This window comes from Megalops cyprinoides, chromosome 21 (genome assembly GCF_013368585.1).
Source record: "Megalops cyprinoides isolate fMegCyp1 chromosome 21, fMegCyp1.pri, whole genome shotgun sequence".
Taxonomy (NCBI): Eukaryota; Metazoa; Chordata; class Actinopteri; order Elopiformes; family Megalopidae; genus Megalops; species Megalops cyprinoides.
The window spans coordinates 19,670,568-19,691,926 of record NC_050603.1 but is presented as its reverse complement, the minus strand read 5'-3'; the positions used below and the strand labels follow the sequence as shown (position 1 = coordinate 19,691,926).

Below are 21,359 nucleotides of genomic sequence, written 5' to 3'. Positions count from 1 at the left end.
ATTCAGTCTTTTGAAACATGCACGGGTAGCCTACTGAATATGTCTGTGTGATGGGATAAATAACCAGGCCTATAACCCCACTCGGCAGGGGGTCTGAAAAGCAGACACGGATTTATTAGGTTAAAGACAAGCAAATCCAAAGATGAAAAGCACGCGGAAAATGGGTGCAGTCACCAACACAAAAGACCCCTTGCTGACAAGCGGCACCCCCATCTTCCTTTAAACGAGCCCCCGCGACCCCCCTCTCTCTGGCCGAGATGCATTATGGGGAAAGTCGTTGCCATTCGACCTCTGCAGGGCCTGCGCGGACGCAGACAGAACCCTGAAATTCATTATGCGTTTAAAACCTTTATTTATTTCCGCATAACCTACATACTCTCACCAGGAGGCCAAAGCGGAAAAAAACAGCGACCGCTTATTAAATTCGGAACAACGCGATAGAAATTACAAAATACTTTAGAATATAATAATTAGCCGGAAGAAATTTTGTAAAGAGAGTGTAGATTCTAATTTATTAAGAAAATGTCCGGAGAAAGAAACCGCAGGTCGCTGGCTTTCCGAGGAGGTGGATTAGCCGTAACCGGTTCCAGTGGTGTCGGCAGCGGCAACAGTAACAGCTGGGAGGCCCAGGCCTATCAAGACCGACATTTGAACGGGAACAGGCCGGAGCAAGAAGAGGACAGGGATCTGGGGGCAAAAGGAACATCGCTAGGGCGAGTGGAGGGTGGGGGGTCCGTAAGTGATAGCACAGAACCAGAGGCAGAGGAAGAAGAGGACCCGGAAGGGGGTAACTGGGGAGCCGGGGACGGAGAAGACCGAGTCGGCTGCCTGTCACCGACGGCGGGGGAAGACAGGTCCAGAGGAAGGTGCAGCTGGACAGCCGGGAACGGTGTGAGCAGCGAGGACGCCGCTGGTCTGGGCAGCGGTGGCACGGGATCCGGAGAGGACGACAGGGGCGAAGCGGGGAGCGGGGGAGACGGAGAGGAAGCCGGGGCCAGGAAAGCTTGGGTAGAAATGAGACCGCAAACGCTTCTTCAGAAACATTCACTTTTCCAAGGTTCTTGGTTGCAGGAGTTCCCCTGGTTAAAATTTTGCCAGGAGACGGGGCTGATGTCCTGCTCTTGGTGTCACAACATTGGCACCAACAGCGATGAGCTGGTCAAAGGCAGTCGGAATTACAAGCGGGCCCTGCTGCTGAGACATCACCTGTCCTCGGAACACGGGAGGAATGACCCAACAAAGCAGGTACTACCGGCAGCCTCCGCAATTGTTGTGAAGATTTTAAATTGTCCTTGTTTTAACCAACCAGCCATTTAGCTATGTGACGTTAGATGGCAATCGTTTTATTCAAGAGGCAGGTTAGCGAGCAAGCCAATTAGCTGGGATGCTAGCTGTTAGCTAGGCTAGTTTACAGTGCTTATACAGGAGCTAGGTAGCTGTAGCTAAGTGGTTAACGTCAGCTAACAGTACCTAGGTATCGACATAAACCAAAGCTACTTGTATAGCTAGGGACTGCAGGTATACATAAATGCTTATAAATGTGACAGCTGGATTGTAATACCAATAAATTAATGTGGGTTGCTGGCTAGTTTTAATTTAAGGCAGTCCGCCTAGTAGCATTTATCAACTAGCCAACTAACTAGTTATTGGCTCAAGCGTTCGGTTAGTTGGCTAAAGTTCGTGATGATCATCATAGGTGATGTTCATACTAATAAGCATGTAATGTTAGTTAACTTGCTGGCTATCCATACTTTCCATAGCTCTTTTTGTTCGTTGAGTTCATGTTGCTAGCATTAGCTAGCGTGTGCACTGTGTAATTAGCCAGCTAGCTAGTTTTGTTACCCCAGTAACAAGCAAGCTAGCTTGATTGCCAGAGGTCAAACAATAGCAAGGTCTTGACCCAGGCAACGTCTGGGGACCCCCAACCCCCCACTAGAGTGACCTTTGTGTAAATTAGGTGGCTAGTCCGATCTCTTGTCTGATTATTCGCCTAAATCCATCGGTGGCGTTCAACGAACGCCAGCTAACGTTAGCCAAGTAAAACTGAATTTCGCAGAAAAAAAAATTGTCACGGTGTCATCTGACTTTGTTGTCATTAGCCAACTAGCCTGCAAGCAGCAGCAACAATGCGAAGGGGATTTGAAGTAAATCACTCTGTACTTCTAGACTACAACATCTAACTTGCATGCTAACCAACTACTGAAAACATATGTAATGGCTAAACGGGCGGAATGCAGGAATGTCACCTTACTTGACGTTAGCTACCTTGGTTACAGCTCTCTGTGTATTTTGCTTAATGTATGGCCGACCGTCGGTTCTTGTCAGATAAAATCAAACAATGAAACTGATCAATCGCTAACGTGAGTGTTGCTGTTCGTGTTTCAGTGGCTAGCTGGCTGGCTGTGGCGTTTGCGTATATTTACTGTATGAGTGTAGCTAGACGATAGGGAACGAACGTTGAATGTTTATTTCATAATAGCTCCGTAATGTCCGAGTGTGTTTAGCTGTCCGATCCTGTTTCAAGGAAGCTGGCTAGCCAACTAAATACCAGTCGACATAGATGATCCCCTTTCTTGTACAATCACACCGATTGAATTTGATTGTCAATTGCCTTGTTCTTTTTGTAGTTCTTGCTGCCCATGCGACGTTGAGACTGACACAAGTAATGTATAGTCTAAAATGGAACGTAATGTGCAGCATGCAGTTTTCCTCTTAAAACACAAATATCTTCACGTACTGAAATACTGTTCACTCATGTGACATTTTAAGGTCTTGCATGATTAACGTCGCTTCGGATACACTGACGCAATTGGAGCCTGTGCATTTTGATTTTAATTCGCAAATGAAGTCCCCGATAATTGCGCCGTTAGTTCTAATGTCCACGCTTGTTCTAGGCAAAATGACTTAAATGCTCCACTAACTCAATGTTTACACATCACTAATTGCGAGTGAAAGGAGCGGCAGCGATTACAGACTCAGATTCCTCCCTGGCAACAGAGTGCCCTCGAGATGATGCTTGAGACGGTAATCTCGCCTTTAAAAACGTATACAGAACCATAATGTGGACTAGCGTCGTGGAGTCCCACTGTGAGCTCGCCTCCTGCTTTACGAAGCGCAGGATCACAATATAAAAACAGTCCCTTATTTTCTATCATGTTAAATAAAGCCACGTATCATTTAAATGCCACTGTTCGCGCTGTTAGAATTAGAAGGCGTCGCCTGAAGGGACGCCGAAATGCTGTGGTTAATTACTGTGAATAAAGTCAGCGTAAGAAATACTAGTTCCCCTGGTTAAGGTTGTCTAAGGTAGAGATCTCAGACATTAGAACGGTCAAATTGGAATGAAATTATTATTACAATGCAAATGTATTTATTTTGTGTCATCCTTTTTAAAACTCTTAGATTGTACTAAGTGGTAACGTAATGGTAATTATTGCTGCTTAACTGATTGAGTAACTTACACGCATACCTTAAAGTTATCTTCTCCTCATTAATGGTGACACGCAGGTAATCATAATTAAAGTCCCATTTTTCTGGGCTGGAGCGCCACACGTTATTAAGGTTGCCTGGAGAACTGAAGGTCAGTTGGTAAATACATTACATTACATTTGCTTAGCAGACAGTCCTATCCAGAGCAACTGACATAGCTTACAATTTTAACATGTTATCTATTTATACAGCTGGATATTTACTGAGGCAATTAGGGTTAAGTGCTTCGCCCAAGGGTACAACGGCATGGCTTTGTGGGGAATTGAATCGGCAACCTTTGGGTTAAAAGCACTGCTCCTTGCCATCACACTGCTGCTAAATGTTTTTGTCATGCAAAGAGTAAACAGAGAAACACATTTTAACCAGGTGTAGTGTGAAGAGCGCCGAGTTTGAATATCTAATTAATCAACTTCTCTGGGTGTCAGGTTTTCACAAAGCCCTCGGTCAAACACAAAAGAAAATTGGTTAACCTCAGTGGTTTCACGGTGTGCCGTGGCAGGTGGCTTTCACTCTGACTCTCTGAGGCACTTTCACACTGGCTACAGAGAAACCGGATTCCCCTCTACTCATCCTCGCCAGAGTCCACATCAAGCCAGATCTGGGCGTTGGTCCACACTGGCCATTATGGGCTCTTAAATCAACCACACTCAACAAGGTGTTGGTTATCACATTGAGGTATTAGCTACACCTTGCTTGCTATTCGTGAAGGTTGCATCTGTCCCTGATAGGGTTTGAAAGCGGTTTGATAGCGCTGTGGTTTCTGCAGTAGCATCAAAGGTGCATCACTGATGATCGCTGATGGTGCAGTCAGATACAGAAATCAAACGTTGAGCATAGCTAGAAAAAGCGGTTAGCTTGCTAACTGTGGTTAGCAGTTCTGTGCAATCCCCGCTGATGTTAAGTGATTCAGCCCCGAAGAGAGCGAGCTGGAGTTCTAAGAGCGTCAGCTAACTAGCGACGCTCTGATCCGCTCTTGTGAACCCGGGCACGGTGACACACCGGCGTGAGCTCACACTGGCGTGAGTCCACTTCTGCTTTCGTATCGGGCTCTAAATCAGGTCAGCCCCTTCCCGTCTCTCTCCCAGTTCAGAAGGGCCCTCCTGAGTCTCATTCCTCCCCAGCCCCTTACAGCTGTAAGTACAGAGGTATTCTCCTGGCTCTCTGGTTGCTGAAATGGACACGGATAGGGGGGCTTAAAGGAGAATTCCACCCGGGGTCCGCCGACACACCCTTGCATTGTTGGAAGGCCCGGGGCGCGTTCCCTCCTACACCTCAGGCCTAACACACTGCCGCATTGTTCCGGGATCTGAGAGGCAGGCCCGGCGCGCGGAGTCACCCTCGGGCAGGAGAACGAAGCCGCGGAGTCCGGTGCCCCTGTCTTGTGCCATGCGCTCCTCTCCACCGGGGCCCCCCCGTTCGGTCGCGGAAAGACCCGCACCACGCTCAAGGCTCATGTTCGGGGGTTTTATGTCATCGCCACCACAGCTTTGAAAATTTCCCACCCTCGGTAGATGCATCTCAGTAGCAGAACTGCGGCTTTCCCCACCGTGTTACAGCAGCATGTGAGGTTTTCTGATAAGAAATTAAAGTTCAACATGCTGTTTTACATGCTGTTGTTTTTTGGTGCTGCCCCAGTTAAAGAGGTTTGTATGAAAGTCAGAACTAGGCCAGTTGCTATCTGTGCTTTCCTTCCTGTTGTCTGTCCTCCCATTTATTATATATGGGGAATATAGTAGCTAGTGTAGCAAAAACAAATTGCAGCAAGTCTCAAAAAAGGGTTATTGTAGTAAGCATAATTTAGTACTTGTCCTTCATAACTTAATACGTTCTGATCATTTAACCATGACCGTCTGCTGTCTGGGCACCACTCATTTCATCTAGTTTGGCTAGAAGCGTGAATAATTTATAACAGCATACAGGATATTGTAAAGATACAGTAGATGCACAGCCGTGGTGTATTCAAGTAGTAGAGTAATGTTGTATGAATTCTCGTGTTTATTGGACTTTCATATTCCAGTGTTTTATATTTAGATATCGAAAAGGGCTGGCCCAGTTACTGTTGTTTGTAAGCCTAATATATATAATATGCACCAGTTTAAAAAATGTACCTCAGAATATTTATCTGCAGCATGACACCACCTTACTTCGTTGTTGCTTTGTACGGCAGAAAATTGATTTAAGGTATTTTTGTTGAATGTTGAAAGGCCTCTGTCAGAGAAATGAGAGAACTATGATGTCAGTTATTCATGTTTATGTATCTAAATGAATGGATATAAAATGTGAACCGGGGGATGTAACAGCTCTGCCTCGTAGCGGGGCCACGTCAGAGCCTAGCGGGCTCCCCGAACAGCGAGCGGCAGGAGCAGGTCCGCAAGCGTCCGCCACTGGGCCCGGAACACGTGGCACATCTGGGGACCTGCGCTATTAAAGCGTGAGCCAGGCCTCGGAAAGAAGGGAGCGGGGGGGGGCCGAGTGTCCTCCCCTGACTCTGCTCCAACGCGGCCCAGGCAGCCGTCCCACACCAGGGGCTGCCAGATGTCCCGTGCCTTCGGTTAAATTAACACATTTGATGAGGGGGCGGGGGTGGGGAGTGGTGTGGGGGGCTGGGGGGGGTGCGCAGCTGAGACAGAGCGGTCCCCTCTGGCTCACCTCACCCTCACATTTCAGCCCCCATTCTCTCTGCTCCCTCTCCAAATCACTTTACTCCGTCTCAGCGTCTCTCTGAAGCCCTGATGATGTCATCATTTTTGCTCCACGGTAGTTACGCTAGTCAGATTTTGCTTTTTTTTTTACTGTGTAGTTTTTCCTAAGCGACATCAATGTTAGCATCCCCAAAAGCAAAAGGCAGAGGCTGTGAATTAGGAGTAAATGACTCAGCCCGAAGTGTGGCGCCAAGGAAAAGCAGGCCCATGTTAAGGGTGGTCATTGTGCGTGTAAAATGGAGAGGCCTGTCGGTTCTTTATAGTCCGATTTGCCTCTCGCAGTGCCTCGCTGATAACCCATCCGTCCTGACAAGGGCCGCAGTGTTGAGTTGGGGGAGGGGGGTGGCCCTCGAGTGATGTCCTTAATCTGGAACGCTCACGCAAAAATACAGCTGTGGAAATGGTGTGCAGATATGCAAAAACGGGGGCCGAGACAATGTAAATCACCCCGGATTAGGACATCTGCTAAGCTATTCCAAAAACCAATCAGAAACGCCCTTGCCGTTCCTATATTTTTTGTCCTCATGTCTGAGAAAAAGCCTGGGAGCAAAGTGATTTTTGTTTTTTTAGAGTGATAAGTTGGTTGTATGGTGATTAGAAGGCCATCAAACAAAGTCTCTCTTCTTTGCTGTAACTGGCTCAACCACTAACAAGGATTAGTGCCATTGAAGCGTAAGTAAAGCAGGTCCCATAAACTTCTTTAAGAGCCCTTATTTGTGTAAATTTGAGATGAGGGTCTGTCTGGGCGTGGTGGTCCCACAGAGCCATTCCGGTCGTGGGAACCTGTTGGGCCAGCTCCCCCTACCCCCACCCCCTATGGCCGACGTCGTGTTTACGCAGGCTTGTAACATCCCGCTGTTGTTTCCCGCAAACCAGGAGACGGAGAGGCCCGGGGAGATGGGCGACGCCGACGCCGAGGACTACCGGGGCAAGCCCAACGAGAACTCGTACTGCTACCAGCTGCTGCAGGAGCTCGACAAGCAGAGGAAGAGTGGCATCCTCTGCGACGTCAACATCGTGGTGAGCGGCCAGGTGTTCCGCGCGCACAAGAACATCCTGGTGGCCGGCAGCCGCTTCTTTAAGACACTCTACTGCTTAACCAAGAACGAGAGCTGTGACCAAACCACCATCACGCACCTGGACGTGGCGGCCGTCCAGGGCTTTTCCGTTATCCTAGACTTTCTGTACTCGGGCAACCTCCTGCTCACAAGCCAAAACGCCATCGAGGTGATGTCGGTGGCCAGCTACCTCCAGATGACGGAAGTGGTGCAGTCGTGCCGGGCGTTCATCAAGGACGCGCTCAACATCAGCATCAAGCAGGAGGCGCCGGACTCGGTGGTGGTGGACTACAACAAGCGGCGGACGGTGGCCAAGGACGGCAAGGGCGCCGACAAGAAGCCCAGCAACTTCTGGGCCACCAGCATCCTCTCCAAGCTGTCCATCAAGGCCAGCAGCGGCGTGAAGGAGGAGCCCAGCGACGTGGAGGTGTCGGCGGGCGAGGGCTGCCCGCTGGGGAGCTCCGGCTGGGGCGGCGACAACTCGTCCGAGTCGGCCGAGAACGAGCCGCACGGCCCCGGGCCCGTGTTTGTCTGGAACGACGCGGCGGCCGCCAGCGCCAAGGCCGAGGCCCGGGCGGAGCCGGGCAGCGGGCGGCGGAAAAAGCAGGCCGCGCGTCGCTTCGTCTACAACATCCCGCCCGAGCCGGAGGAGGGCTTCGACGAGGGCATGTTCATCCAGCCCTCCGCCTCCTACTCCAGGGAGGACTTCTCCTTCCTCTCGGAGAACGCAGGTGAGTGCTGGCATAAGTGCACAGGTGTTTTATTGACCAGATAGACGGCTGTGAGTGCTTCACATTGAAAGTACTCTCCTGTTGTTGAAACTGTTAACATTCTGGGCTCCTACTTGATGTAAAGGGGGGGTTTCTTGGTAGGAATATTCTTGATGGGGTGTGGTCTAAAACGGAGCATCCGCAGCTAACATAGTTAACATCACATCCTGTTTAAAACCGGAGCTTCCAAGACAAAGAAGTGTGGAGAACAGAAGAAACACGGGGGCAGGATATCTGGTCATAAATTATATTATCTGCGAGAAATTCCTTAACCGTTACAATACCTCAGATCTTAGCGAGAGCTATGCAGGCGTGTTGAATAGAATGGAATCCGAACCTCGAATCTATGACAGTTGGCAACCTAGATGGCCTCCTTTTTCACAGATTATCATAGATTAGGCGGTAGACCAAAGAGTCAATCATTTAACGCAGTGATTGGATTGATTGGACCCTTGGGAGGAATGTTAAAGGCTTGTCACGTGCCATTTCCAAGATATTGGGTTTCTTGACAGTTGAAAATGGTATCCGCGTAGAAATTCTGTGCCCCAGAGATTAGAGAACGCCGCTGAAAATTCTTGGCGCGAAACATGCGATTAATCGATTACTTGACTGCAAAGGCTCTGTACAAATCGATTATTGAAACATAGGTCATGCACATCCACACCATCAATGCTCTGTGTGTAGGCCCCTTTGGCGCTCCGCACTCTCAGCCAATCCGGTTCGTTCTTTTTTTTTTTCCTCGCTCGTACCCCCCGATTGTAAAGTCACACGTCCACACGCGGGGTCTCTCCTCATGACATCTGTCGCTATGAGCATTAATCCTGCAGGATTTATGGACATGTGGAGCGCTGCTTCTGGATCCGATCTGCACCCGCTGGCGCGGAGAGAGAGAGAGCCCCGGCTCTGAGTGCGATCTGCGGCACACGTGGCCGTTTCGCGCCCGAGTAAAAACGCCGGAGCGGCCCGAGTATCTCCAGAAACTACGCTGCCAGACACATGGGAAGCGTGCAGGAAGTACGCGTTCAAAGCGTGTCCCTATCTGGCTCCGGCTGACCTTAGAGCCTATTGTGTCCCTGTCTTTCATTGGCTCGCTTGCTGACTGATTGATTGGTACGCCTCCAATAGCGGGCCACGTGTCCCTCCAACTCAATTCTGTCTTCTATTGGCTATTGTGTTTGCCTGAGCTACGCTAGGAGTGGCGAATAGTTGATTGACGGGTGAACAATGAGGCTGAAACAGTGGACTGCACAACTGAGGGAATCTTGTTTTTTTTTTTTTAATAGTGTGCAGGCTCTGTTCAGTGTCATTCACTTTGTCTCTCATCTATATTGGGCTGCCTCAGTTGGCTTTTTTGACAGGGATATTTTTCAGCCTGTTAGAAAAATCCCAAAATCTGAGGTTGAAAGGAGAAACAAGAGGCAATTCAGAAGTGGTCAGCGATCCCATCGTTGATTTAAACAGCGTTTTAATTTGCTTTGTAACTGTTTTGATCGGGACCTTCACGGATCTCTGGGTGCTTTTGTGCTCACACGATCAGTAGAGCTTCTCGAGGTTCACATTGTCATAGCCGCTGCTGGGTTGACCTGCCTATTTTTAGAGCAAGGAGGATATGAAGTGTGTGACCCATACAGAGAGAGGTTGGGGTTAGGGGTGTTAACCAAAGGAGGTTGTCCGTAACTTTCGTCAGAAATATAATGTGATCTCCCATTTCATCAACATCACAGGCACACGTGGGAAAATGGGCCTTGAGTCTGTATTTAATGGAATCCTGTTGTAGTCTGTCTGTCCCGCTCCCGCAGTAATGGCATTTCACCACTAGAGGGCGAGATATCCCACCGAGGAGTTGGAGGCAGTAGAACAGCGCTAATGGAGTCATATTATTTATTGTGTAAGAGGTGTTTCAGTTGCAGACAGTCGGTGATGGAACGCTTTGTCCTTGACTCGCTGCCGCGCTCCGTCTCCGCGCCGGCGTGGAAGCGTTAACGCTTCCAAACAGATTGCGTGACCGCGGCACACCGCCTCTGTGTCTCCGATCGACACGCAGCTACGCGCGCCGCTATGGGTGGCCTGAACAGTGCGCGCACGTCAGAAAGACACGCCGGGCGCCAGTTTTAGCCAGGCGGTTTGCGCGTTCACAGGCTTCGCCCTCTGTAAGGAAACGGGCCTGAATCGAGCCCTGCCGTTAATGCCCAGAGGCTGTGTTGTTAGCGGGCGTTTCGTATCTAAGGAACACGGCGCCCCAAACGCGTGCCCGTCTCTCCGGCGAAGGACGCCCGGCCACCTTGAAACGGGAGCCTCTGACAATCAGTAACCTCTCTGTACGCACCCTGTCACTCTGTTATTCAGGTCGTCAGGTCGGTCGTGACACGATCTCTGACACCCATTTACATTCAATAAATTCCGCCTTCGCTGTGTTGGACATACCAGGGGGCGGTTACCTCACGTTTAAGGCCTCACACCCCATAATTTCACAGCGGCAGCCTTCGCCTCTCCATTTGACAGGCAGGATTGCAGAGGGGGTTAAAGTATGGTGCTGTAACAGACCAGTGTCCTTGTTCAGCAGGAGGGAGGTTCAGGCATCTTTGTACCTTAGAAACTAATATAATCTCCCCTCTCTGACCTGTCAAGGCTCAGAACCTGCCAGCACTGTGTATAGTGGTCCGTGCTCAGATACCATGAACAATATAATCTAGTAGTATGGGAGTATGGGAGTGGTTTTGCAAGGCTAGCCAAAGAAGCAGATAGACAGAGAGGCCTCCCGCATTATTAAAGGCCAAGTGTCATCAGGCTCGACCATTAAAAATAGTTTGGGTGCGAGTATTGCCATGAAATGGGAGGTGATTTTTTTTGATCTGTAAGAAATGAATTCCAGTTGAAATGCAGCCACGCTGAAAGAATTGCAAGGTCAGTCCAGGAAACCCTGAATAGAAAAGGGGCTTGGCTCTGAAATCGGCGGGACACAGTCGACCACGTCTGCATACACACAGAGAGAGCACTACTGTCAGCGGCATGCTAGACCAGTCGCTGGAAAGCATACATTTTAGGAAGTCAGACAGTATGAGTATGAGTATGAGACAGTATTCCTCGGTATGAGCATTGTAAGCATTTGTATTACATTTAACCGTGTTTCAGGATTATAGCTGTGCACGTTGAAGTAATCATATCGCAGCAAAAGACAGGTCTAGAATTTAAACACTGAAGCAGAAGATTGTAGGATTTCAACCGCAGGCCTCTGCCTAGAAACAGGTAGAAATTGTCTGGTTTTTCAGGGTTTTTAACAGAATATTTTGGGGCTGTTAAACGTTGTTTTTTCCTTGTTGTATTTTTAAATTGTGTGCTTAGCCAAGACTGAATATTTCATGACTCTTGGACTAAAACTCTGTAAAGCACACTGGGTTGCTGGTATTGAGATTGTTTTATGTGGTGCAGTCGTGCCGGGCGTTCATCTGTGATGGCAGGGCAGCGTGTCTGTGTGTGTGTGTGTGTGTTTGTGTGTATGTTTGTGTGCACATGTGAGTGCACATGTTCTCCTGCGTGTGTGTTCCAGTAGGCGGTAACGTGGCATCACAAAAACATGCTTTCCTCATATGTCACACTTACACCCCCCCCCCCCCCCCCCCCCCAAACAGCCTCTGTACCCGAATCTCCCTTTGGGTGCTTCACGTAGCGCCTGTTTATGACCGCAACGGCCGACGTGCGCGGAGGGGAGAAGCCAGGGCCTGGTGCTGAGCGAGCCTGCCGTGGCAACCGGCCAGGAGGAGGAGAGGGGAGGACGAGGGGGGAGAGGGGGGCTGTCTGTCACGGCTTTGCAATGCGAACCTCGATCCGTCGCTATAAATTCTTGGGCGCTCTCCAAACAAGACCGGCGGACTGTTTGGAGAGGGGTGGCAGCTTGTTTGCCGCTTAACTATACACATATTTCAGCACAGCCTCCCCCACCACTCCCGCCCCCCCCTCTGAGGCGAAAAGCTGCGAAGCCTGTTCCTCCTAATCCCCTGATGCTCCGCTGCCCTGTCCCCACTATTCCAAATATTGACCCAGGGCGGGGCGGGGCGGAGCGCAGCGGGACGCAGGTGCCCGCGCTGGGACTGTCAGCTCTCTGCCTCCCGCCCGCCTAGCCAGCAGTGTGTAATGCGATACGCTGTATGGGGCCAGATGCCGTTGTTCACACGCTGATCGGACGCGCCGCCGACGTCTTATTTAACCAGCAGAATCGTCCGAGCGCGGCGGGCCGTGAAGGGGAAAGGCTGCTCGCTAGTATTTGTCGCCCCCGCCCGAGAAGGGCTCAGTAATGGCTGCCCAGACCGTGTCCCTGAAGTTTTTCCTCACATCCCCTTCGTACCTCACACTGTGTCCTGTTCCTGCCTTTCTCACTTACGTTTTGTTGTGGTTCCTTTCAGAGCTGGCCAATCAGATCCAGTACAGCTTGCTTCAAGATTCACAGCAAGGAGAATCTTGGGAGAATGGTAAGGAATTTTCAAATCTTTCCCGCTTTGACATGGAGGATAGTGTTCGATTATAGCAGTTTGTCACGGCTTTTGTGTATTGTGTTGATCAGTAATTATTGTAACTGCACAAGCACATTGTGCCTGGAGTAGAAAGGTATGTGAGTGAAGGAAGGATGGTGTATTTTCTCTTCTGCGTTCCGTCTGTGGTGGTATTGGCTCAGAAATATCATTTTAAAGAGAAAGAAAATTATTGATCACGCATTTCACTGAGCAAGCTGTCAGACCCTATTGTGCCACAGGGGGGCGCTGTGTACCAGTGAGGAAAAAGCAGGTTGAAAAAGAGCGATAAGTAACACTCAGCTAAAATAAATAACAAGGACATTTTGTAAATCCTGAACCCTCTCTTCAGCATCTCACACTATGAACCAGAACCCTGAAGCCCACCTCCATACAGGACAGGGCTGTTTCCCCCTGTGCTGTGCTTCATCAGCTGGTAGTAGTTATAAATTTAGCCATATGAGGCTGTTAGTGTGGACTGGTTTTTAAAGAACTGGACTTACACCTCTGGTCTTAACTTACAGTCTTACTTAACGACCAGCTTCTCCAAGGGTAGTATGAAAGGTATGTAAGCTGCTGAGAAATTGTGTCCGATGTCTGATGTAAGCTGGTCCTGTATTAAAGAGCCCTGATGAAGATCCCTAGAAGTAAAATTACTTTGTAACATTAGAGTAGTGTGTAGACTCTGTTTATGGTCTGCAGTGAAAGGAAGCCCCTCACCTCTCTCTCTGTCTCCCCCCCCCAGGTGAGTCCTCGGACACGGCCCTGAACAAACTCAAGTGCCCCCACTGTAACTACATCGCGAAGCACCGGCGAACACTAAAGCGGCACCTGATCATCCACTCCGGCGTGCGCTCCTTCAGCTGTGACATCTGCGGGAAGCTGTTCACCCGCCGCGAGCACGTCAAGAGACATTCCCTGGTGAGACACACACACACACACACACACTCACGCATGCACCGCACCGTGGGTACGCTCAGAGCGGCTCCGTTCCGTCCACAGGGAGCCGCGTTTAAGAAACGGCGCAGTGGTTATCATTTGGAACTGGGAGGTGAAATTATTTCCTGTAACAACAAATAAAATGATTTACTTAAAAAAAAGCAGGCAGAATTCTCCATTATAAATTACATTACATTACATTATTGGCATTTAGCAAATGTTGTTATCCAGAGCGACTTACATAGGTTGCAATTTTTACACGCTGTCCATTTATACAGCTGGATAGTTACCGAGGCAATTCTAGGTTAAGGAGCTTGCCCAAGGGTACAGCAGCAGTGCCCCAGCAGGGAATTGAAACAGCAACCTTTCAGTTATGAGCCCCTCTCCTTACCAATATGCTATACCGCCACCCCAGTGTAACATAGTGTACATAGTATAAAGCCAATATTATAAAGCTGGCTGATATGGTAGACTGGGTTTGGCTGTATTCCAGCCATATTGAATCAGACTGTGTGGTAGGTTTTAGAAGCAGTTTCTGCTGTTGAAGTGGAATTAAGATGTTAAGGTACACACAGGCCTCTTATGAGAGTAATGGCCCATTACCCTCAGGCTGGGTTAACCACAGTCTCCGCAGGCCTTCTGTCCAGCCAGGCACTTAGCCGCTGGAGCCTGCTGGTGCTTATCTTGATCAGGGGCAGGGGAGATCCCATTCAGGCATTCAGCCTCTCTTCCCCGATCTGCACTCTGGTTTTAACTCTGGTTAAAAGAGCAGGAAAATCTGCCGGATCTCCATCCGTCAGGACCGGAGCAGCCCAACCCTGAGGGCCTTATTGATCTCAGTAACTGCGGGGGGGGAAAGCACATTAGACACCAGCCATGTGATCCGCGCTGTCATTATCCCTGTTTACCGAAGAGCTGATCAGAGATGCTGAGAGGGTGTGCGTGGTGTGTTAGCGTGTTCACCGCGTCGGGGAGTCAGAGTCAAGAGTCAAGAGTCTTTTATTGTCATATCCACAGTGAAAACGTGTTGTTACACCATACAATGAAATTCTTACATTTCTGGTCCTCCTTTGGCGCACGACCATAAAGAAGTCATAGGCTTCTTCGAAAGTAGGAGGTTCTCACTGGCTGCCCCATCCCCCCCTGCAGGTACACAAGAAGGACAAGAAGTACAAGTGCATGGTGTGCAAGAAGATCTTCATGCTGGCGGCGAGCGTGGGCATCCGGCACGGCTCGCGGCGCTACGGCGTGTGCGTGGACTGCGCGGACTCTCACCAGGGCTCGCAGGAGGGCCTGGACGCCATGCAGGACCTGGAGTTCTCGCGCGAGGACGACTTCGAGGAGACGGGCGAGGGCGACGAGGACCTGGCCGAGGAGGGGGAGGAGCCCAACGAGATCGACCAATCCAACTGGGAGGAGGGCGACGGCGGCGCGGTCGGCGGCGCCCTCGACGAGGACTAGCTCAGAAACAAACAAACAAACAAAAAAAAAAAAATTTAAATAAACAGCTGGGAAACAATCAACAACTCCAAAGTGCTATCATTCTTCATGGTTATGCATACATGTATTTGTATGGCAAAGCTTTGGTAGAGAGGGACTCCAAGATGTACAGAATTAAGCTTCAGACTCCGGGCCAGTTGGCCCCAGGAGAAAGAGAAATGTCTATGAAATCAGGTTTTTGGTGATGTATCTTTTTTATTTTTATTTTTTTCTGTAGGGGACAGCGGTGTACAGCTTTTTAATTTACATTAGGCCAATCATCTTAAAGAAATTTTAATTATTTAATTTATAAAATTACAGATATTATGGTCTTATTAAATATAAGTTGTTTTTTTTCCTTGTTGTTTGTGTCTGCTATTAAAGCTGTTTCATTTTTGACTGTACTTCCTGTCAAAATTGAACGTATATTGCTAGATGAATATTTAGTAAAGAGCATTATGGAGCTATTGCCTACAGGAAGATGTATTTCTCCTATAGTTCGAAATGTTTAGATGTCCTGAACATTGATTTTTTTTTTTTGTTCTGTTTTATTTGATTATTCTTTTCCCTGTATAAGTCTTGGAACCAAAAATCTGTTTTGTGACTATAGCATCACAGCCATATTTATGATTAATTTATGTCGGCTGTTTTATTGTGCCAAGCAGAACGCACACCAAGATTTTGCAGGAAACAAACTACTGAAAATGCTGAAGAAAAAAATTACAGAAAATCTACAAAAAAAAGTTTAAGGGGAAATTTTATTGCTAGCTTTATATGAATCACAGCATCACAAGTAACACTTTATAAAGCATTTTGACATTCACTTAAAGCTTGAATTTGCCAAATTAATGAAAAGTTTGGTGCTGTTAATGCTTCTTTCAGAATACTGGACCTACAGCTGTATATGATGTTAATATCTTAAAGCATAAACAAACTTGGATATATTAATCAGCTTTCTATACTACACTCTTGTGCTACAGATCGTATCAGGTATGCTTTGCCATTGATTTTATTTAACACACACATGCATATATTTTTAAAGAAACTACCGGCAGTACTGATGTTATGGACATTATAATATGTAGAGGAGTTGGTAAAATCCGGTACTGAACATAGTTATAATCACAGGAATGTCAGGTAAGATATTTGAGGATCACAGGTAGAAAATGAAGTTGCTTATAAAGATCAGTTCTATTTGATGCATAAAGTATAAATCTACAATCAGTTTAAGTTTATTTTGTAGAATCGTTCTGACTATTACGTTGTATGACTGCTAGGATGCCTGTTGTCCTATTACAAGTGAAAGCTCTATGATCGCGCTCATAGATATGCACTTACTACTTTACAAAATCGCAGAATCTTTTTGTTTCCCTAAAGTGGATCTGAATAGAAAATGAGAACTGTTTTTTGTTTTTTCTTTTTTTTTTTCATTTGGAACCGTTTTTCTAGATATTTCGTTATTTAATATAATATTGACTCCAAAATGCAATCAAGACTGTTAATTTTTATTTGTCCAACCAAAATTGTTGTTGAATTTATTGTTGAAATAATGTATGGAAAAGCCAGGTAAACTATATAGTTGTAGACCCTTGCTTGTGTATGTAATTGTCAGATTTAAATGTGTTTTATTCTAAAAATCATTCACTTTATCCTCGATGCAGATATTGTTATGTTTGTCCTTTTTATTATTATTATTTTTCTTTTTTTATTTCTTCAAGCACATATTTTATAAAAAAAAAAACATTGTTTGTGGGGTTCAACCTTGGAACAGCAGTTTCTGTTCAAATGCAGTGGACATTGAAGTGCTAAATATGATACAGAAGATGTTTAATTTCCCTTTACTCAAGATGAAAATGTATTTTAAAGCTGTATAGAAGATATTCATGTTCATATTATTTACCTTCAAAATCACTGTGGGAGGATATGAATATATATATAAATATAAATATATATATATAAATATATATTTAACTAGTCGATTTCCATTACAGAATTCAGCTGCAGTTAACAGATGTTTTAAACCTTGGCCTGGCCTTTGTTTTCCTTCACATCTTTCACTATTTTCTTACACATCTGTGTTCGTCCAAGAGATGATCTTTTTCGTTTTTACTCTATTGATTTATGTATATCTGATAAATTAAGAAAGTGTATTGTTTAGATTTTATGCTGTAAATGGACAAGACAAAAAAACAAAACAAAACACTACAGATGAAACCAGTTAGTTTTTTCAGCCGTATTTTTTTAAGCTGTTTCAAAGATGTATTTTTCAGTGGCGACACTGTTCAGTGATGCAAAACCGGCAACTGCCTACTCAGAACACAACAAATCAGGTTACTCTTTTTACGTTTTGAGGTTCAAGAAAATACATTCTACTTGTTTCTGTTTCAATTGTACTACTGTTCCTCTCTATGATAAATTTTAAGAATAAAACTTTGATATTGCCCATGGGTCACGGCGGTTCTTTTTTGTTGGGGGGGTGGCGTTTTTGAAGCGAGCTTTGACCACAGTGCCCCTAAGACCACTCTCGTCCTTGCTCCTGTGTGTTGACTTTATTAAACAGATAGTTTACACACTGCCAGCAGAAAAGTGGTGTGTATAATACCTTTTGTAGGCTGGGGATTACTGGGGCCAAGTGCTGGAAGATGTGACATATTAGAAAATGTTTGGGTTGGGTTGGTCTGGCTGGCCAGAGTTGTCTCATAAGGTCATAGTTTAGACTGATGACATCTTTGTTGAAGACTAAGAACATCTTAGTAATAGGCTGATTTGGTTAGATCTCCATCAGAGTTCAGCTACTAATGGATCAATAAAAAATTGATTCCTTCTCCATCCAATTCTGAATCACCCTGCCTTTGTGATTGGACCATGGCTCAGAGAGGTCAACCTATCACAGGTAGGCAACACCCCTATTATGATATAACTCGAAACAGGGTGGGTCTTGCTAGGCTGAGAAGTAAGAATCCCATATTATGTATCTTCTGGGAAGGCTATTGTTGTGACACACCTTCAGTTTGACAAAGTCGTGACTAGGCACTTCTCAAACACATTAAAGAATTTGTGGGCTTATTTTTGACCAGTGGCGGTTTGATAATTCGGGGCTATGGCCCTGAATATTTTAAGCCTAGCCCTAAATATTTTCGCCCTGAAAAAGGAGGTGTTTATAGTGAAACAACAGACAGACTGTGTAACAGAGCGGAACTTGACTTGCAGCATCCGAAGGTGTGATAATATTTATTTATTATAAAGGTAGATATAACCTCCTCAACCTACTGATACCAATCTCCCTTCAAAAAAAAAAAAAGAGACAAGCCCCAGGCAAACTTGACTTAGCTCCTGATCTTTTCAATAGCTAGAAATGCCCCTGTTTTCGACCAAGTCTGAACATAGCAACTTTGCCTTTTTTTCAATGGCAATGCATACTCTCCCTGCTTACACGAACTCTGTATAATGTATTCTTAACCAGGTCATTTGCCTGTTCTTGTACTGCTCTTGTCAGTCAACCCCAAATATTTTCCAATTTAGCATTTTAAACCGTTAAATATTCTTCATGTAATATTGTAAGTATTTGTAGTTTTGTGCCAGTTGTGCAATGGCCTTCTAGGAACATTACTGGTGACCTGAGTGGAACACCGGGGTCCTAAAGCCAAAAGTTTATCACTGTAATATCCATTTATTACTGTACTATATTCGGCCTGATTTACAATAATTATGTGTGCTAGATTTCATGTTCATGCTTTTTGGCTCAGGGGAATGTCATATTGTAGTTGAGCCCCCAAAATCATGTCAATATATGTTGAAAATTGTTGTGAGGCAGGGATAACCCCACTACAAACACAAATACACACACATACATACACATTACATGTATTACCATAGCTGGCTACTGATAAAAAGATGCAGACATTTAGACCTAACAGACATTTTATTAATCCTTTTCCTGATCCGTTGGAATGATTGTAGTAGTGTCTGTCCCAGTGTGTCAGTAGAGTGCTATTTTCAGATCATGTCTCCCTATTAATACAAAGCAGGGACTCTTAGTATTAGTTGTACTGAAGCTGTGTTTAAGGGACAATTTAAATGTGCTCCATGGATATGAAAAATGAAAGCCATGTTGTGGGAACGAGGGCTCATGTTACAGATGCTGGTAGAAAAAGCGCCCTGAAGTGCTGGTGGGAAAACTCTCGCCCCGTCTGTCCAGAATATCCAGTAAAACAACTACCTTTGCATACACAGTTCCATTACCATTTAAGGCCAGTTGTGCAGGCATACAACCAGTATTTATTTATTCAACCGCTAGGTGGCAGCACCTCACCTATTTAGCATTTTTAAGTGTCATTTGGAATTTCTGCTATGGCAAACGCACCAAGCGTTTTGAACAGACTGATAAATCTGAACAAGTGTCAAGTCTGCCGTTGTATTTTTTCCACATGTGTTGTTTGAGAGGTCACTGTAACTGTTAACAATGTCTGAATTAACGAGGTTGCTGAGAACCTAATAATCTAAAATCGCAGGGATAATCTAAAACCAGTGGGATACATTCTTGGATCCTCCATTTACTATTTCCAGCTGCTAGAGCTGAAGGCCTTGTTGTTTTAGGAGTTTATCATGTACGAATTCTAACACGGTACGGCTCACTGCTTTATGCATTTATCTTTCCCAACTGAGAGCCCTGCAGGCCTTATTGTTTAAGACATTTACCTTCTCCAACTGTTCACACTGCGGGGCGTATTGTTTAGACTGCTGAACTCCTTTTAGGATACCGAATGCCTGCCGAGAACAGGAAGGCAGTGTTGTGAGGAGCGATATTCTCAGAATGCACCACTGAGTCAGTATATGAAAATGCCCGACTTTGAAGATTTGCCAGCTCAGAAGGCGTAAGAAAAGTGGTGAAGTAGAACCAAATGAAGTGTTTGCCGACTGGCTAGTTCGTACTAGGAAAAAACCTCATGTTTGGTTTTCCATGTTTTCAGTCTTTCATCTTTTATTATCTGGACAGTTGATTGGTAAAAGTTTGATTATATGGTGTCACATTTTTGCTTCAGATTGTCATACATTGCAGCCTATTTGACTGAGTGGACAGAATTGCCTGTTTATGTGTATATGTGCTGAGATCTCTGAATGTCCTATGAGAAAACAGGAGAAAGCAGCACTTCAGCTGTATTTGGACATGGTCACACATCAGTCTAGTGTAGCCTATGATAGATGCAGCAGCCAATCTCCACTTATTAGATACTCATTAGTCTCCTGTAGCTCCAACCTTCTTCCTGTGTAAATTCAGACAAGAGTGATGTGCCAATTACCAGCACACGTTGGCCATTTACTTTTTGCCTATATTATTGTAAAATAATTCCAATTTAAAAAATGATCTCCACAACTGTCCATTACACACAACAGGTGTGGCTTATTAAATGCCTATAAAGGCCTTTTCATCTTCCCTATATTCTTTTAATATTGGTGCTGTCTTAAAATCCCATAGCTATAGGTTTCAGACATGGAATAGCAATTCCTCTCCTTGACGACTGGAGTCTAATCGGTTCTAGGGAAGCATTATTGTTAATGCAAAATGGCTGCCGTGCATTGCCCAGGTGGGTGGGATACATTAGTGGTGGATGAGGTGTGTCCCCTTCCCCTCCCCGTCACTGTAAAGGGCTTCGAGAACCTTGAAGGGTGCTGTATAAATACAGTCCATTATTATTATTATTAGTAGTAGTAGTAGTAGTATAGTAAAAGGTTTACACCTGCAGAGCCAGTTGAGCTCACTTCCTGTTAACTGAACAGCTGAGGTGTGACACCATAGGAAAACCAACACGCGCCGTGGAATTGCCCACCTTGCCGCTTCCTCTTTGTAAAGAGCTCTTCTGATACAGTTTTGTATCTCTCTGCTGTGTATCTCTCTCTCTCTCTCTCTCTCTCTCTCTCTCGCCTTCCTGTCTCAGACAAGGTGTTTTTTTTTGCCCTTGACCCCCTCTCTGTAGTGAGCAGGAGGACTCCACAGCTGCTCCAGAAAGCTCGGAGGCAACTTTTTTTTTTTTTTGATCCAGCCACTCTCTAAACGCTTTGGCCTCTCAGCACTGATCCAGGAACGGCGGGGCGCGGACAAAAGCCGCATACACTGTACAAACACGGCTCGGGGCGGCAGTACACTGACGCATTCTTCGCCGTGTGTGAGAACGGAGGGGGACTCCATTCAGGCCCTTTGTGTGGGTGTCTGTCAGCGGTGTTGTTTGAGGCAGAGCCCATTGTGCCGGCCACTGTTTCTTAGTGACACAGGACTCCGCTCTGCGTGTTCCCAGGGTCGGACCCGCGAGCCCGTGAAAAGCGCTGAAAGGGGATCCGCGGGGCAGCGTGAAGTTTGCGCCATTGTCCGCCGCCGTATTAAACCCTAAACTGAGGTTTACGTTTAAGCAAACAGGTAAT

The 21,359-nt window shown here is 46.3% G+C and overlaps 1 protein-coding gene across 1 annotated transcript; it reads left to right on the top strand.

Annotated features, from left to right (window-relative positions):
• Positions 1–66: 66 nt before the first annotated feature.
• zbtb10 (zinc finger and BTB domain containing 10) lies at positions 67–15,184 on the top strand. The gene is made up of 5 exons (XM_036515676.1): positions 67–1,245; positions 7,068–7,980; positions 12,420–12,485; positions 13,270–13,445; positions 14,613–15,184. Exons 1-5 carry the CDS (start codon positions 523–525, stop codon positions 14,922–14,924), a joined length of 2,190 nt encoding a protein of 729 aa, XP_036371569.1. The 5' UTR covers positions 67–522; the 3' UTR covers positions 14,925–15,184.
• Positions 15,185–21,359: the final 6,175 nt, after the last annotated feature.

What these genes read in the sequence shown, in the direction of transcription:
- zbtb10 (XM_036515676.1), top strand. Translation starts at nt 523, where the DNA reads ATGTCCGGAGAAAGAAACCGCAGGTCGCTGGCTTTCCGAGGAGGTGGA. An exon ending in GGAATGACCCAACAAAGCAG is followed by an intron (nt 1,246 to 7,067) that starts GTACTACCGGCA and finishes CCCGCAAACCAG; the next exon opens with GAGACGGAGAGGCCCGGGGA. An exon ending in CTTCCTCTCGGAGAACGCAG is followed by an intron (nt 7,981 to 12,419) that starts GTGAGTGCTGGC and finishes GGTTCCTTTCAG; the next exon opens with AGCTGGCCAATCAGATCCAG.